The sequence below is a fragment of the Macrotis lagotis genome, chromosome 1 (assembly GCF_037893015.1).
Source record: "Macrotis lagotis isolate mMagLag1 chromosome 1, bilby.v1.9.chrom.fasta, whole genome shotgun sequence".
In the NCBI taxonomy this organism is placed as follows: domain Eukaryota; kingdom Metazoa; phylum Chordata; class Mammalia; order Peramelemorphia; family Peramelidae; genus Macrotis; species Macrotis lagotis.
The window spans coordinates 415,189,027-415,208,456 of NC_133658.1; the positions used below are offsets into that span (position 1 = coordinate 415,189,027).

General features: G+C 36.7%; 1 protein-coding gene across 2 annotated transcripts; it reads right to left on the reverse strand.

The window, feature by feature from the left end:
* Nucleotides 1-775: 775 nt before the first annotated feature.
* On the reverse strand, nt 776-14,120 carry LOC141506320 (alpha-1-antiproteinase-like). Of its 2 annotated transcripts, none has more exons than XM_074212997.1 (5): nt 14,010-14,120; nt 8,662-9,287; nt 5,729-5,999; nt 3,992-4,136; nt 776-1,050 (listed from the first exon to the last, which is right to left on the reverse strand). In XM_074212997.1, exons 2-5 carry the CDS (start codon nt 9,284-9,286, stop codon nt 868-870), a joined length of 1,224 nt encoding a protein of 407 aa, XP_074069098.1. In that variant the 5' UTR covers nt 9,287; nt 14,010-14,120; the 3' UTR covers nt 776-867. The 2 variants fall into 2 exon arrangements, with proteins under 2 accessions (XP_074069098.1, XP_074069099.1); XM_074212998.1 differs by having other exon boundaries at nt 14,042-14,119.
* Nucleotides 14,121-19,430: the final 5,310 nt, after the last annotated feature.

Here is a 19,430-nt window from a genome sequence, read left to right on the forward strand (position 1 = left end):
AGCAGATTATTATAAAAATGATTCCAACACATAATTTCTAAACCTCTTAATGACTAAAATGATGTGATTTTATATTATGACTTTTGAGTTTTTTTCACTTTTGTGATTATATCTAATTTATCCTGAATGCAATTTTGTTTATACTAGATTATTTGCATATTTTTTAGTTCAAACTCTTTAAAGGCCAGGTACTGTTTTTGGTCTCTTTCTCTATATATATATCTTAATCACTTAGCATAGTATCCGGTACATAATAGATGCTTAATAAATATTGTTGCCTTGACTTGATCAATTCAATTAAATGTGCAGTTTTTTGACTGTCTACAATGTTTAGAATTCATTGCCAGGCCACTGAGTGGGCTAAAAAGATAGATAAATCCCATTGAAATGAGACAGCTTTTACTCTTTTTCAGAGATGGATACATGAATTATATTCTAGTGTTCCCAAGGGACCCTTTGGATCAGTTAAAGTCTTCTAGGCCCAGGGGAAATCTGACTGGGATATGTTACAGAGAATTTCTGAGAGTACAAGATTGATTCCAGTTCAAGTAAACTCAATTTCACTTATGACCATAACTAAAGCCCCCTATAGCATCATCATTCTATATTCTTAGGGTCCTTTTTAGCTCTAAATAACTAAGGTCTAAATTCTCTTGTTTATGCTTTTAGTTGTCACAAGTGGTTTCCCTTTTCATTTGCCATAGTGATTTATAGACATCTCTATGAATCTTTCAAATAAATTGATACGAAGGAAATTGAGACTCCATTCTGAGGGTACAGATGTGAGCAGGATTCTGTTGCTTTATTTTGCAGTAGAAGAGCAAACACTGATATTTTGGGGGTCTGGGACTGATGAAGTTAATTTCCTCAAGGTTTTACAACTTTCCCAAAGAAAAGTGTGCTCCTTGTTTGTGATTCATACATAAGGATTATAAAAGGCTTGTTGAAGTCAATGGTAGGGGGGATGGACATAGGTATGGCTTCCATGAAAGTAGCTCCTGAAGCCTCTGTTCCTTTCTCATCAATGTTCAACACAGCCTTGTGCACAGCCTGGAAGGAAAAGGAATAGCACAAGTCAAAGACAAAGGAAAAAATGATAAGAATTTCTGGACATTATTACATTAAGATATTATCTAGGGAAGACCTAGAAAGGACATTAATTTGATTGGGTGGGGAGCCAGATAGTAGGTTGTTTTGCAAAAAAGCAGATACCTTATTATTGACATTTACTATTAAGTTCTAGACCACTCAGTTCTGGGCCATTAAGGAGAATACAAGATGAATAAAATATCATCCTCTCCTCAGGGAAATTATAGCCTAGATTTCTAAAATATCAGGTAGAGGATGATAAGAGGAAATACCAACAAAGGAATTTAACAGTTAAGGATGTTTAATTCTAACTGGCTAGATCAGAACAATTTGTGACAAACCTCTCTAGAAAGGTTTCTGTTTCTAGAGATGACTTGTCATAAGTTGTTCACCTATCCATAGTTCTGATAGGTAATATGTTCCATATTCTTCTAATTTTCTCATAATCTCTCTCTTTATATTTAAGTCATATATCTATTACTTTATCTTGGTAAATGGAATAAGATAACGATCTATGCCCAATTTCTCCCAGACTGCTTTCCAGTGTTTCAAATTTTTAAGTCATTACACTTGTCAAATACAAGGTTATTATATTTATTTTGCCAATCCTCACCCCTACCAAATGATTGAGTCATAGACACTGCCCCTAAAATGTCAAATTAATTTGGTCAGTTTAGCTAAATAATCTTTAGTTGAATTCCTCTATTCAATAACTAACAAAGGCTCCTTCCTATGTATAGTATATGGGAGAAACAGTTTGACATTCAAGGTTTTCTATTATTTGGCGCCACCTATTCTCTATATAAGCTTGCACTTGATTCCCATAGTCATATGCTGTTTAGTGATTTTTTCCATTGTATTTATATTTTGACTCCTTAATCAAATTATACATTATTTGAGTTCATGTGAAAAATCTTTCCTGTTTTTTTTCTCTATTGGGTAATAGAGCTTTCAGCAGTAGCTTCTTATTCTTGGTCATTTCAGTTGTGCCTGACTCTTTGTGATCCCATTTGGGGTTTTCTTGGCAGAGATACTGGAGGTGTTTTTCATTTCCTTCTTCAACTCATTTTACAGATGAGGAAACTGAGACAACCAGTTCAAGTGACTTGCCCAGGATCATGCTGTCAGTAAGTGTCTGAAGTCAGATTTGTACTCTAGGCCTGGAACTCTAGCCATTATGTACTTAGCTGCCTTTAATAATTAGATTTCAATATAATTGTTTTTCTTTGTTGTCTTATGGTATTTTAAGAAAACCTTATTCTGAGAAGTGGTCCCTTAGGCTTCACCAGATGTCCAAAGGGAACCATGACACAAAAAGAGTTAAAAAAACTTAAAAGTTCACTAAAATGTCAAGATCACAGAGAAATTGTTTTCTAATATGCATTCTAATAATATATAGAATTTACCTATTGCTTGCTTTCTAAAAATTTTACAATTATTATTTCATTTGATGCTCAAAACTACCCTAGGAGGTAGATGCTATTTTGCAGACAATTATGAATATAGAAAATTTATAATTAGAAACAAATTCTGTAATCTTTAATGCTGTTAAATCTTGTTAAATGTGCCAGGCTCTTTGCTGTTGAGATGTAAATTGATTCCTATTGTTTCATGGTTAAATGTAAAATTTGCTTTTTTTACATCTCAAATTCTTTTTGTTGTATTTTATTTATGGCACTTTCCTTAAGTACATGAGGAAAAAATTGAATTATGTTTTGCCCCTGGATATCTTATACTAAATTACAGCCTGACACACTCTGATTCCTTTAGCGCTCAAGTCACCTGAAGCTCTGATTCTAGGTAATTACTATATTGTAATATTTTGATAATTGATCTGCTATTAAATTTTGTTCAGGTGTGCCAGACTCTTTGCTCTTGAGATGTAAATTGACTCCTATTGTTTTACTGTTAAATGTAAAATTTGTATCTTGTTTCCTTAATCCCAACCCCTAGCTTCTAACCTTCTATCTGGTTTTAGTCATGTAAGGTGGAGGGATTTCCCTTTTTACTCTGTGTTCAGATAATGGACAAGGCTATAAAACCTGAGCTGGACCCCTGATTGTGGCTGGTTTGTCAGCTCCTCTTGACTGTTCTTTATCTCTTTCTCTCTTTTATCTCTCTTCTCCAGGAGGAAAAAAGTTTTATCCTGTTTACTTTGCAATATTTTACAATAAATCCTAAGCAGTTTTAAAATTCCAGGGAGCATGCAAATTCCTTTGTTTTTCATAACTCTTGATTTATATCCCATCAGCAACACTATCATTATACCCAATTTACAGATGAGGAAACTGAGGCAAACAAAGGTTAAGTGACTCACCAAGAGTCACACAGCTAGTTAAGAAGCTAAGGTTGGATTTGAACTCATATTTTCATGACTCAGTGCTTTTTCCACTGAACCATCTAGTTGCCCACAAATCTATTAGATCGGATTCAGTTAATAATGAATCTATTTTCTCTCCAAAATAGCTAAATCTGAGTCTTTACTTAAAACTTCTGGGTTATGAGGTCTGTTCCAAATTTAATACAACTTCTCTATGATGAATATATATATAAACTCTGTTTAATACATTCATTTATGTTGTATTATATATTCTTTCCAAGCTCAATATTCGTCTCAGTTTAAAGGGGAGGAAAAAGATGAAACAAGATATTTGATTATAGAGGGATATTTGAATTTGAGTTGTGATCTTTATTTCCTTATTATGTGTGTGACTTTGGACAAGTCATCTCTGAATTCAGTTTTTTCGTCTGTAAAATAGGGATTATTGCCTAGCTCCTAGCATTATTGTAAAGGAAATGCTTTTCAGTCTTAGAGAAAAATGCAAATGAAAGTTCTTCTAGCTATTATCACACTAGTAACATTTGGGGGAATTTAAAACTAAGACAATGTTCTTAGACTTACCTGGGAAAGTTTAAGCTTTGCTTCATCTGTGATTCCAGAGAGATCTGCATTATCTCCAAATACTTCTGTAATACCCAGCTCTCTTAGGACCTTCAGATCATAGTTTCCTGAGATGGAAACTTTTGGAAGATATAAAGTAACTGCACTATTAATAAAGGAAGATAAAAGAAAAAATCATCATGGTTAAAAATAAATAAAAAATGACAAACATGTAAATATAAATAAAATGATAAAACAATGAAACAAATGATAATGATATAAATATAAATAACAAATAAAATTTGAAAATATGTTACATAAGGTTTAAGTTTTATTTTTTTAAATAAATATTTATAAGTAGTTTCTATTTTTTTATATTATAGCTTCCAATGTGTTTTTCCCTCTTCTTCTCCCAGGAAGGTATCTCCAGAACAAAGAATAAAAAAAAGAAAAGAGAAATATCAAAAAAGATTGAAATTATTTGTGGTGTTCCACACCCATCAGTTTACCTCTGCAAAGAAGAGGGAGAGATACTTATTTCTCATATCTTTTCTTTGGAGAATCATTATATTTCAGTTCATTCAGTTCAAAACTCCTCAAATGAATTGCTGGACCTCCTCTGGAGGAGCCATTCCCCAAATAACCTTTCAGGCCAGTATGCCCTTCTCATTCTACTATCTCCTGCTGCCCCATCTTCCTTTAGAGGCCAGCTTGCTCTGGGCATGATACCCCAAACTTTCCCTCCCTGTCTTCAGGCTGAATCCATGTCATTATCTAAGCTTAGTCACCATCTCTTGGCTATTTCTCTTTCCTCCTTATTAGCTGTCATTGATGTTCTCACCAGCTCAACATGTAGTCTCCTCTACTTCTTCTGAAACTCACTATCTTGCTGTTTCTCTGGAGTCTAGCTTGTAAACTTTTGCAGAAACCTGTGAATTAAATTTTAAACTTTTTCTAGCCCTCCTAAGTCAGAAAGCCTTGTTATTTCTTCACCCAAAATAAATCCACATTGATTCTTAAGCTTCCTGCTCCCCTGAAAGTCATTTCTCCCAGCTTCAGTATGAATGTTATTTCTCTTAACTCTCACCCCCTCCCCCAGTCCCTGTGATTGTAATCTCCTTTAAAACAAGGGTGGGGGGCAGTTAGGTGGCACAGAGAATAGAACACAGGCCCTGGAGTCAGGAGGACCTGAGTTCAAATGCAATCTCAGACACTTAATAATTACCTAGTTGTGTGACCTTGGGCAAGTCACTTAACCCCATTGCCTTGGAAAAAACCCAAAGAGCTTTTTTTCTTTTTTTCTCATTTCTTATCAGTGTCTATCCCAGTGATTTGCACATAGTAAGGCTTAATAAATGTTTTTTTTTTAATTGAATTGAATGGATGATCTCTGAGGTGTTCTCTAGTTCCATATCTCATGATATCATTTATGGTGTAATCCTGAAGTAGAGGAAATGTTAAGAGAAATAATGAATCCCTGCTTTAGCCTGAAAGGATTAAATCTCTGAGCTTCTACCTCTCACATGCATATCCCAAATTACATCAACTCTTCTCTCTGGATTATGGCCCCATCAACATATACCTGATTACCTCATCTTCCTGCCCCTTTTAAAAACTCACTCCTCCTCAGGTTAGATCACAGACATGCAAAGATGAATATTGAATCATTATTATTGTTATATCTTTAGTATTACCTTGATACTGGCCAGTTTACAACTTAACAAATAATTTGCTGATAGCACAGAGTAAGAGGATTACCTGTAATGCACATTTCTTGACCATTTTTCTATCAACTCCTTGCTCAAGGAATTCTCCACTAGTGCTAACTTCCCTGTGTCTGGCAGTATAAAAAAGGCAGTTGCATTTCCCAAATACTTCATTGCCACAACCCAGCAAGCCAAATCATCATCCCGAGTCACGTGGAACATTCCAAGTCGACTCATTGTTTGAACAGGCACAGTTGTTTTGTCATCCACATGGAAAGGACGTTCTGTAGTGAGCTCTGCTTCAAAGGGTTTCTCCCATTTGCCTAACAAGAGAATGTGTACAAGGCAGTGAATTTATGTAAGTTGCAAAGATAGAAAACCAGTGACAGAAAAATTAGCTATTCCTATTACCTACAAAGCTATTACTTAAGGGCAGCTAGGCCAGTGCAGGGCTGGACCTAGAATCAGGAGGATTCATCTTTCTGAATTCAAATCTGACCTCAGACCCTTACTAGCTGTGTATGACCTTGGGTAAGTCATTTAACTCTGCCTCAGTTTCACCTAAAATGAGGAGAGGGAAATGGCAAAACATTTCAGTATCTGCCAAAAAAACTCCATGAACACTCAAAAATGACTGAAAAAACCTTAGTATTTACCATGACCTTTCACTGGAAAATAGAGGTAGGGAAAAGTATAGAGAAAAGTTTGGACAGAGAGTTTGGAAAAGACTTGAGATCATGTCTTGACTCTGCCAACAAATGGGCAAAGCATTTTAGTTCTTGATGTATTATTCTACAAACCTTCCAAGAGTTACTTAGAAATCAAATGGGTTTTTATACTTTGTCACCATTTACTATTTCCTTCCTAAACCCTGATGGGGATACAGAGAGTACAAAGAAAAGGGAAACATGGATGATCTTTAGATGACAGCATGAGACCCATTCTTGATGATCAAAAGTTATTTCTGTGAGATACTAATGTGGTTAACACCTGGAAAATGGAATATTATAGTTTCTATTCATGTCAGGAGATACCCAAACTAGGTAGGTCTATGGGAATCATACGATACTAGATCAAGAAGATACCAGAATGGGAAACATCATAATTGTTGCAGGGAAATGATATAGAGAATTATGAATGTGGCAGAAACAAAATCTTGTTAAATGGTAGGAGGTTCCTCAGTCTTGAGATCTTGCCTCTCTTGGACACTTTGTTGTTTGTTTCTTGTCCCTTTTCACTTAACCCTACCCTGGATGCTGGTGCAGCAGAAAATGACATGTTGAACTTGGAGATCAAGGAAGGACCAGTACATGGCTTACCATTGGGGGATACCTGGTCCAAGGTGTAAGCACCCTACCCCAGTTTATTTTTTAAAGTTTTTTTTTTTTTTTGCAAAGTAATGGGGTTAGGTGGCTTGCCCAAGGTCACACAACTAGGTAATTATTAAGTGTCTGAGGCCGGATTTGAACTCAGGTACTCCTGGTGCTCTATCCATTGCACCACCTAGCCACCCCTAGAAGGGTATTTTTAATAGGAAGTGCTGCCCCTTTGATCTTCTTGCTTCTTCCAGGCTCCCGTACAGAAGGATGGGACTTTCTTATACTCTTTCTTAATCCACGTGGAGCATCATGGGCCTCACCATGTAACCTGGTTAAACCAAGCCCAATGGCTGCCTGCCCTTTCCTCTCTCTCTCTCTCTCTCTCTCTCTCTCTCACACACACACACACACACACACGCACACACTTCACCTGGCCTGTTGTCAGGGTGCTTACTACTTCTTACTAATTTTGGCCATTGTACTTTGTAATGATATTTTGCCATAATAAAATCCTGAGCAGTTTTAACATCCCAGAGAGCTACAAATTCCTTGGCTTTTTCAGAGGCCTTAAATCTTCTGCTATCAATTTCTAAATCTTTAAAAATCGGCAACAATAGCTTACTTTTGGTTAAAGTTTACAACTGTTGGTCCCTTAATAACTCTATGAGCTGGTCAGTGTAATTAATGTCACTCTGCAGATCTCCAGAACTCTCCAACTCTGTTTCACTCCTCCCCCACCCCTAGGCTCTCAGCTGTAAATTGAGCATCAGTGAAGTTAGGTGTGAGTTGCTCATAGTCTAATCCAGGTAACTCAGTCCAGCTCTCTATCCAATATTCTATAGTGAAAAATAGCACAACAAAGGACATCAAAGCAAAACATTACAACCTAGATCATAGAATGATAAACTTGGAAGAAACCTTAGAATATGAAAACGTAGACTTGGTATTGATGATCTATCTATACAAATTGGAACCAATTATGATCTCAGGGCCTTGATGCAGAGAGAATGTTAAGCAACAAGAATGTTATACTAGCAAAAAGTTATCTTGTGCCATTTTGGGCTGGTCTGGTACTATCTTGTATATCCTAAATTTTGTGCTAACAAATCAAATTGTATATCAATGTCAATGTCAAATCTATCTTGCCTCATAGGAACCATCTGGCACTGACAAGGTTATCTTGAACCTTGTACTAACAGAGCTAACTTTTACTGGCACCAACAGAAGGATAACTAGAATGCAGCAGAATGACAACCACAGACACTAGTTAACCCCTTAGGACATGTACAGCAATCTTAGCCTGGGACTATATTTTAACCAAGCCTAATTAACACAAAATCTGATTATACAAATTAGTCCCCCCTCCCTTTACCTACTGGAAAAAGTACAGGTGCAGATGGGGATCAAACTACATATTCCTTTAAGAACTGAACACTCCTGAGTTCCTCCCTAATTCCTTCCTAACCTTTTCCATTCCCTTTAGTTCACTCACCATGCTCTGCTCTCCCTTAAAAAAACACAGCCTATCCCCCTTCTAGTTTTCTATTTCCCTTAAGAAACCTTAATGTACAATAAAATTAGCATGTCCCCTGTATTACTGAGTCTGAGTCTGAGTCTGGCTCTGTCAAACCTCAAACCCAGAGTAAATGCATCAGAATGATCTTACCTTTAAAGAAAATACAATTCACCAGAACAAAGACTGCATCAGGGTTAAGGTCTTGAACCAAATTAACTATTTTTCCTTGGGTCTCCTTCTCCACATAGTCATTGATCAATTTCTTGGCAGCCTCGTTGTCTTCAAAATTAGTAGAGAAGGTGTCTGAAGCATATAGTTTCTTGCTGTCTTCCAAAAACTTCTCTGTAATTTTCAACTTTTTGTCTATGAATAGACCATTGCTTGTGGTCAGTTGAAGCTCATTTCCAGGTAAGTTGAGTGTATGAAGAAGCTGTTGGAAGCCACTGAAGATTTCTTCCTCTGAAATCTGAGTGAGATTGAATCCCAATCCATGCAGGATCTGATCATGAGTGGATGATTTGGCCCCAAGAGCCAGCAAGGTAAAGGCAGTGAAGATGCTTACTGGAGAGAAGAATATGTTGGTGGTGTTGGACTTAGAAACCAGCAGCCTGTATAAATCGAAGCTAAATTCAGCCATATAGGGGGAAATTTTGTGACTGGCAGAGAATGGGTGAACAGGTTCTTTAATGGCTGGGGGTTCCTCAGCTAGGTGGCTGGGGACCAGGCTGCAAAGCCCAGCCAACATTAGGCAAAATTTCAGAACGAACGGCATCATTCTAAAAGAGAATAAGGTCACAAAGTTGGAATACCTCTGCTAGAAACATCACAGATTGTTCTCTCTGGTTTTCAACAGGCCTGGCTTAGTTATGCCTCCATATCTTCCCCTGGGGTATTATTTAAATAGCTAGATTTAATCCCCACATCCTGCCCCTTGTTAGAATTTACTGTTTCCAATCTAACAACATTTGCTGTTCATGCTTTTCAGTTGTGTCTAACTCTTTGTTGACTCCATTTGGAATTTTCTTGACAAAGATATAGGAGTGGTTTGACATTTCTTTCTCTAGCTCACTTTACAGATGAGGAATGGAGGCAAATGGTGAAGTGACTTGCCCAGGGTTACATAACTAATAAGTATCTGAAAATGAGTCTTCCTGACTTCAAGTCTGGTACTCTATCCACTGTTCCACCTAGCTGCCTAATTGAAATTATGCTTTAATTCAATTTCACATTTAATTTTAATGAATTTAATGAAATAAAATTAATAAAACAAATATCAAAATAAATGTTAAATAAATAAAAATTTATTTAATGCTTACTATAGTTTAGGCCTTATACTCAACATTAGAGACATGTATGAAACCCTTCTCCCAAAACCTTATATACACCTCTACTTCTTATTCTCCATGACCTTAAATTGGATTAGATTAAAGAGATTAGAGAACTATAAAGAGTTTAGAGCTAAACAGATAGAGATGATAGATAAACACTATGTGTGAAACACTGTGCTAAGGTAAGGAATATACACAAATAAATATGAAGAACTTAGAACTCATAGTAGGCACTTAATAAATGTTTATTGATTGAATGATGCAAGGTAGAATGCAATAAGGAAAGAAAGTTTTTGGCAAATTTGAGGAAAGATAACTTTTGTTGGTGATAGGGATCATCAGGGAAAACTTAAGAGCCTCCATGGCTTTTAACCTGAGTTAAAGGACCTTAAAGTAAAAGGAGAATTTCAGCAGGAAGAGATGTTGAAAGAATGGATGTGTTCTAGGTTTGAGGGAAAGGTTATTATAGAAAATTATTATATTATACTATATTATTTATACAATATATTATAATATAATGTAATGTAATATAATGTAATACAATATAATATGATATGATATAATTAATATAATATAAGATATAATATATTATTATGCTATATATAATATATTTTTGTCTATGAATAGACCATTATATTATATATATTATATTATATATAATATATTATATAATATATCATAGAAAATAAATTCCTTTAGTATTTTGAGATGTTTTACCTTTGATTGTATTTGATAGAATCATAGAGATATAGCTGGAAGGATTCTTAGAGGTCATTTAATTCAGTATTATTTTACAGATGAGAAAACTGAGGTTAAGTCAACTTGTTTAGAGTTACACAGCTACTAAATGTCTGAGGCAGGATTTGAACTCATATTGATGCAAATAATTATTTGTAATTAGAAGCAGATTTTGTGATCCTTTATGCTGTTAATTTTGTAAAAGTATAAAATGTTATTTGTTCCTGGGATATAAATCGACTCCTATTGTTCCATTGTTAAATGTAAAATTTGCACCTATCTCCTCATTCCCAACTCCCAGCTTCCAACCTTTTACCTGGTTCTGGTCAAGTAAGGGGGAAGGGATTTCTCTTTTTCCCTCAGTACCCAGAGAATGGGCAAGACTATAAAACCTTGTCCTAAACTGCCCTCCTACCCACTGATGCTCACCCTGGCTCTCTCCCTGACATCTTTCTTTCTCTGCTTTCTGTTTGTCTCGGTCTCCTAAAACAACCTGGACTAGCATTTTGTTATTGGCTTATGTCCTCAAAGTGCTTGCTGTTTTTTTTAACTAGGAAGAGGAAAGTTTTTAATCTCCATACTTTGTAACCTTCTATAATAAATCCTGAGCAGTTTTAAATCCTAGGGAGTACGTGAATTCATTCACTATTCAAGGTCTCTCAATCTCTATTGAAGACCACACTTCTCTCCCACTAGAATATGATTCTGATTACATACACTCTATCCACCTCACTAACCCCCCACCAAGGTGCTTAATTAATACATACTTATTGATTGATTAGTTGAACTTAGAATAAGTAAAGGAAAATTGTCTGAATAAGGTTGGAAAGATAGATTAGAATCTTTAATAATTAATTAAGGAGGATAGCTTTGGTATGATGGAAAAAAAGCATTGTAATTAGAGTCTAAATCCTGGCTCTGGTATCTTCTATCAGACTTCTGTTGTGGCCTCTATGTCTCCGGGCAAATTATTTAACCTCTCTGGGCTTTAGGTTCCTGTTGTACAAAATGACCTCTGAGGTTCCTTACAGTTCCAGATTACCTTAGTTTGTGTTTTTATAGGTCACATAGAGTCTCTCTATATATTTCTAATCAGAAGAATGAGATAGTTAGACTTATGCATTAATAGTAATACATATGTGAGGGATTCTATTTTTCCTGTTCTGCCCCAGAGGGAAGAACTAGGAGGAATTGTAGACAGTGCCAAAAGGCAAATTTGTTCTTGAAGTAAGGAAAAATTTTCTTCCCAAGGAAAAAACAACATTCTTTCCTATTCAAAAGAAGAGTGGGCTGCTTTTGGATGGTGTCATTTCCTTTCACAGGAGGTCTTGAGGCAAACACTGGTTGATGATTTATCTAATATATTATACTGTGGATGGGGGTATGGAAGATTATGGATTGGATTCATTCTTTTAAAGATTCTCCTGATTCTAAAAAGTGGAAATTTTTTGACCTGGAAGGTCTTCTCTTTTTAATCTCTGCCAGACCAAATTGTGCTACCTTAAGTCTCACAAGAAATGAAATATTTCTTGAGTTATTGAAACTATAGTGATGGCCTCTGCTGTTTTGTTTACTTAATCTGAGAAGATAGAGAAGGATAATGCCATCTTATGGTATTATTGGGTTAAATAAAACTGAATTTGAGTTAATGCTGACAAGAGACTTTTGAATATAGAAATGTAGTCATGAGAGAATCCCTCCCTCATCCTTCTACCTTGCTTGACTAGGTGGAACAAGCATGAGAAGAAACCTCCCTATCCCATGAATAGCCCTTTTTCCTGGGAATAGTTTCCTCCCTCTGGTCTGTGGAGACTCCCACAAGTCATACTTGCAGTTAGATCATCCTCTCATTCTTTTCACCTGGGAACTTAGCAAATCAGACTCCAACATCTAGACATCTGGGACTGGGTGGGTGGGTGGGGGGCAGTGGGCTGGTATGGGAGTTTGAATCTCCTATTTAAACTCACCCTTCTCTATCTAAGGTGGGTCATTAGTGTGACCTGTACAGATTGTTTCATAAATTCACAAAAGACTTTGACTTAAAAGGGATCCTTTGTTTTTGTGTGTGTTCTCTCACAAATCTGACACCAGACTGGGATACCAGAGACCCCTGACTAAGAGGATTTTGGCCCCTTGGGAGTTCCTCTGATAAATAGCTACACTTGAGATATTAGAGACCCTGTCTAGGCCCTTTTGGGAGTCCCTCTGGTAAACAGCTATAGTCTGCCATGTATACATATTTCTACAATTTGCTTGTCTCAATGATCGAAGAATATAGTGGAAAGACCAGGAAACTGTTTTCAAGTTATGGGGCCTGCCACTTCCTTCTTTCATAGAGAAAACAAGGATGTTTTGTCCCTTTTATCTCTAAAAGTAACAGAACCAGAAACAGAATTTCAGCTTTAAAAGATACCATGAAGAGTGACAATAATTATTGCCCCCATTTTATAGACTTAAGAAGCAAGACTGAGAGAAATTGATTCACCCATGGCTACAGAAATACTAAGTGTTTGAGGCAGGATTCTAAGACTTTTTTGTAGTTAGGCAGCAACTCATTAATGGAACAGGTTTTCTCATCTGAGAATGTAATATTAAAATCACAGTAATATGGATCTCAATAATACCATGGGCAGTTAGATGGCACATCTAATCTCAGATACATACAAGCTAGGTGACCCTGGACAAGTCACTGTTTGCCTCAGTTTCCCCATTTGTGAAATGAACTGAGAAGGAAATGGCAAACCATTCTGGTATCTTTGCTAAGAAAACCCTAAATGGGGGCATGAAGAGTCAGACATGCCTGGAACAACTGAAACAACTGAACATCAACAACCAATAAATGCTTGTAGTACCTATCTCACTGGACTATTATGAAGCTTGAATGAAATAATTTACATAAAGTGCTACATTGAAGTTGTTTTTTTAACACTCTTATAAGATATATTGTGCCTGTATTATTATCACCATTTATAGGTAAGAAAGCTGAGGCTTCCTCAGAGAGGTCAAGTGAGCGATCCATGAATACACAGCAAATACCAAAGAAAAGACTTGAACTATACCTTCTGACTACAAACTCAGCATTCCTTTTCTCATGGCAGACTGCCAAATTGAAGCAAGCTCTTCATAATAGTCTTTGTTCACTTTTAAAAAGCTCCCTCAAGATCTTGGTAAAGGCTAAAACCTAATACAATTAGCTGATTGTCAAATTCACTAAAGGCAACCTTGGTAGCTACCGACATTATTATTTAGTCCGAGGGATCATTATCATAGGTCCTCCTCTTCGCCCATTTTTTGGGAAGTTCTAGTTTTCTTTCAAAGAACTGAAATGCAGCCACTGCTCATTCCAACCTCCTGGGCTGTTCTGCAGATTCTCACCCACCAGCTCTACTGCAGACCACACAGAATGGGGTTACAGGAGAATACATTACTTACAGTTCCCTCTCCAGAGTCCTCAAGAAACTCACCAGGAAGCTTATCCAGAACCTCTTGCTTCATGGGGTGTTATTTAAATAGCTAAGTAGTTATGGGCAGGGGTGGATGAGGCTCTTCTTCCAGTGAATATTAACCAATGTAACTCTGGTTATTTGTACAGAGCAAACAATGACTAAGTCTGTTTGTCTAGGTGCAATCTTGTACCTTTCTATCGCCCCTTTCTCTCAAGGTTAACTTCTGGGATGCAAGGGGTCTCTTCTTATTACCCAAGGGGCATCTTTGGCAAAACATTAAATTTACAGTCTCCTAAACTTAAGTTCTTTGGAGACAGGACCTTCCTAAATGTCTTATATTTGCATATAAATCTTATGTGAAATTCACATAAAAACTTATGTGAATAGACTGGGAGGATTCATATCTAGTCTGGAAGCATTCCTACTTTTATTTTGCCTATCCTTGGATCAAAAGCTTCTAATCAGTTCATTGCCCATTGCAGAATGTCCAAGTAACATGTGACACTCAAAACCTTTCATAATCTGACCCCAATCTACCTACCTAGAGATCTAGAGACACTTTTTTTTGGTTTGAACAATCACTTCCCCTCTTCCATAGTTCCTATCACTAAAAATGCTCACAAAAACAAAAACCTAGTTATATAAAAGTGGCTAACATAGTATTAGAACTGACAGCACATTTAAAAACAAGGGCTAATAATTCCTCATTTCTTCACAGAAAGAAAGGACCTTTCTGTTCAAAATCAACCATTTAGAACTAACACTGGCCATTATGTTCCAGCCTGACATCTCCGGGCTTTGTTTCTTTTTTCACACCATTGTTGTCCATCCTAGCTCTTCTGTAAAATCAAAGCAATTTTTTTCCTCCTGAAAGGTAGGTGAGTCTATCCAAACTAAAAATATCACCTGGTGCAAAAAGTGGGTCTCCGACAACAACACTCTGTATTGGGTGTGAAGGGAGGTTGCCAACAGAAGGTCCTTATTTCTCTAATATGCAACCCCAGATCCTGAGATAGTTGAACTGGGTCACTATAAAGACTTTACTGCTGGTAATCTCCTGTCCAGGCTGGTTCCAAATTCCTTATCAGAGATATGACAATCTATTTTTTTGGCTAGGGAAAGGATCACAGGGTGTTTCAGTGTTGTGCTATGGATGTTAGCAGTAACCTTAACAGGACCTTGCAGTCTGCAAAATCTTGATGGGAGTTAGGAAAAAAATAGACTTTTTTGATTGCTTCCATGTAGCAATTGGTGGTGAGAAATTCTCAGTGAAAATTTTGCTTGGATAAAAGAAAGAATTCTCTATTATGGAGAGTTGTTCCACAGTGAATAACTTGACAGAGCTGAGATTGAGAGGACATATCTTGAAAAGATAGAAAGACGTGTCAAATCTAATGATGAAATTTAATCGATGTGAATATAAAAATCTTATAATTGAGTTTAAAAAATCAGTTGCACAAAGAGAAGACAAAGAAAGAAATGACTATTACCAATTATTGTGGGGGGGAAATGGGGCCTCTGGGTGGGCTACAAACTTAACATTAGATCACAGTGAAACAAGAAAACCTCAAATGCCAATTTGAATTTAGGTTGTATTAATAGAAGCTTAGTATGCGGAAAAATGAGAATTGATATTTCTGTTGTACTCTGCCCTGATCAAAATTTTGCCTTGGTCTGGGCACCACATTTTAGGAAGCTAGTGATCAAACTATAAAACATTCAGTCAGTCAGTCAGTCAATAAAAGGATTTATTTAAGACCTTTCTATGGACCAGGCACTGTTCTAAGTGTTGAATACAAAGAAAGGCAAAAGACATTCATTGCCCTCAAAGCAGTTCACAATCTAATGGAGAGATAACTTGCAAACAAATGTACAAACACATATAAGATAATTTAGAGATAATCAGCAGAAGAAAGGCACTAGATTTTGGAGGATTTGGGAAAGGGCTTTCTGTAGAAGATCAGATTTTAGCTAGGATTTGAAAGAAGTCAAGGAAGATGGAAGGTGGAGAGGAGGAAGAAAAGCAGGTTGGTGAGGGCACTAGAAACCACACCGTAGGAGGAGAAACTGGATCGTCATGTCTTGCAGATGGCTTTAGAAAGAAGCAGAAGCTAATTCAAATAGATACTTGGGGTTCAGTGGCCATCAGAGGGCAGCGATCAGCACAGCAGAAGAGGGGATTCCCCTCCTTTCTCCCTTCCCTCCCTCCCACTATATGATACTCTGTGATGAAAGCTTTTCTTTGTGCCAGAATGGGGAAATTAGCAGAGGGGAAAAGGAAGCATATTAAATTTATAGGCAAAAGTTTATCTTGTCAGATAATAGATTGGGAAGCTGGAATAACTGGGTTGATTCAATGTGAGCATTGACCATCAGGGAGAGCTGAGAAATGAGGAATGAAAAATCTTTAAGAACTTCAAAATCAAGGTATATTTTGATTAGCGTCAAGAATTAGATTCTCATAGTTGGAAAGACTTCAGAGACCATCTAATCTAACCCATATTTAACTAAGAAATGACCATAAATGACATCTTCTCCAAGTAGTTATCCAATCTTCCTTTCCCTTCCTCTTATGAGGAAGCCAATCTACTCTTGGATAATTCTAGCTGGTAGGAGGATTTTCCTTACTTCAGGTCTAAGTCTTTTTGACCTATTTCTCCTCATTCTTCCTTCTGGAACTAATTTGAACACATCTAATTTATCTTTCATATGACAGCAAGTAAAAGAGTCAAAAAACATTTATTAAACCTTGTCAGGCACTGTGTTAAGTCCTAGGATGCAAAGAAAGTCAAATAGATAGTCTCTGCCCTCAAGGAGCTTACCTTTAAAATTTTTTTTTAAAACTTAAGGCAATGGGGTTGAATGACTTGCCCAAGGTCACACAGCTAGGTAATTATTAAATGTCTGAGACTGGATTTGAACTCAGGTCCTCCTGATTCCAGGGCCAGTGCTCTGTCCACTGCTCCACCTAGCTGTCCTGGCAGCTTACTTTCTAATAAAGAGAGACAATATATTAATAATTTGATAGCTATAATACATACACAAAGTAAATACATATAATACATACACACACATACACACCCACATGTAAGAGTAGCTGGAAGACACTGAGAGGGGAAGGAATTAGCATCTGGGGGACTGGGAAAGTTAAGGAAACTGAGGTAGAAAGGTGATGGGCAAAGTACTCCAGGTGTTGGAACCATGTAGTACAACAACATAGGAATGGAAAATAGAGTATTTTAGAAATTTTAAGCAGACCACAATTGCTGTATTGTAGAGTTTAAGGAGGAAAGTAAGATGCACAGAGACCAGAAAGGTAGAAAGAGACCAAATTACAAAGACCTTTAAATGTCAGAGAAGTTTCTATTTGATCCTGGAGATAATATAGAGTCACTTAGAGATTATAGAAAAAGTGTGTCTGTGTGTGTGTGTGTGTGTGTGTGAGAGAGAGAGAGAGAGAGAGAGAGAGAGAGAGAGAGAGAGAGAGAGAAATACACTTTAGAAAAATCATCTTGCAGACTTCCTGTTTATGTGACCAAGAAATGCAGGCCTAAACATTTTTTCTGGTTCTCATTTTCCTCTTGAAATCCCCCAAAGGGGAATTATTCATTAGAGGTAGAACAAAGCTTTTCCACAGGAATAAAGAAGCAAAAAGCCAACAGGATAATGGTCTTATGAATTCATGAATGGAGTATAGATACTCCTATTGTGCTCCCTTAGCCCCAGTTTTCTTATTCTGGCAGGATTCATAAACATAACTGCAAGTCTGTACAGGATATACACAGGTATGTCTCTGCTGCTGTAATCGCTGGCAGTAAGTACATCATCCTATGTTTTCCCAGCATTCTTTCTTTCTTTTTGTTTGTTTCTTTTTAACATTCATTAAAAAAAATTGAGTTCCAAATTCTTTCCCTTTCTTTCTTCTCTCCCAAGGCAAGCAATATGATATCAGTTATACATGTAAAGTCTTTCAAAACACATTTTCATACTAGCTATGTTGCAACCCCCCCAACCCAATAAAAAACAAGAAGCATAAAGTGAAAAAAAAAACTATTCTTCAAACTTCACTGAATTCTCTCTCTGGAGGTGAATAGAATTTTCCTATCCTGAAAGCTTTGGAGTTGCTTGGGGATTTGGATTGATCAGAATAGCTAAGCCTTTCAGTACTGATCATGCTTATAATATTATTATTACCGTTTACAATATTTTTATGCTCACTTTACTTTGTGTCAATTCATATAGGTCTTCCCAGGTTTTTCTGAAATCATTCTACCTGTTATTTCTTATAGCACATTAGTATTCCATCACATTTCTTAATCGATGGGCATCTCTTCAATTTTCAATTCTTTGTCACTGCAAAAAGAGCTCTTATAAATACTTTTGTATATCTAAATCCTTTTCCCTTTTCTTTGATCTCTTTGGGATTCAGACCTAGTAGTGGTATCAGTAATAAGCAAATCACAATCTTATCTAGTCAAGTGTGGAGAAAGGGGAGGCAAAAGAAGAGAGAGACCATTTTTGCCTTCCTTCCTGGGTTAGACTAAAAGTTAGGGAACCCTCAGACAGTAGAAACTGTCCCTGGAAGAACCACTCTATCCTACAAAATGTGGCAGACACTGACTCAGCTCTATCAGAGAAATGGATATCTGTAGGTCATAGTCTGGCATGATGAGCTTCACTCTGTGGGACTGGGAATTAGAGTCTATATGGAACCAGTCTTGTCTTCCCAGAAGCTATTTGGGGAAAGGACAAAGTATTGGTAATAAGTGAATTCCTCAACATGGAAAGAGGCTGAGGGGCCAACAGTAGGGATAAATTCACTATCAAAAGGGACCAAATAGGGGTGGCTAGGTGGTGCAGTAGATAGAGCACTGGCCCTGGAGTCAGGGGTACCTGAGTTCAAATCAGACCTCAGACACTTAATAATTACCTAGCTGTGTAACCTTGGGTAAGCCACTTAACCCCATTGCCTAGCAAAAAAAAAAAAAAACCAAAAAAAACCTTATAAAAAAGGGACCAAATAAAGTGACAAGGAAATCTAAGGAAAAAAATATTAAAACCAGATTTTGATTTGAGGATGAAAAAAATTTAGTTAAAAATCAAGAGTAACAGCAAATAAATTAATAGAGAAGATAGTAAAACTAGAAGATAAGATTACCGTAACATCCAAATGACTAAATTATTTTATTTAGACAAAGAAAATTGGAAAATACTTGGTGAAATACACAAATTTGTGAATTTTGAAGATATCATGGAACCAAATCAGGATGTTATGAATAGTTCTAGAGAGAAATCAGCATCTTAAGAGAGTTCAAAAGGAACAAATGAGGGCTGGCTAGGTGGTGCAGTAGATAGAGTACTGGCCCTGGAGTCAGGAGTATCTGAGTTCAAATCCAACCTCAGACAC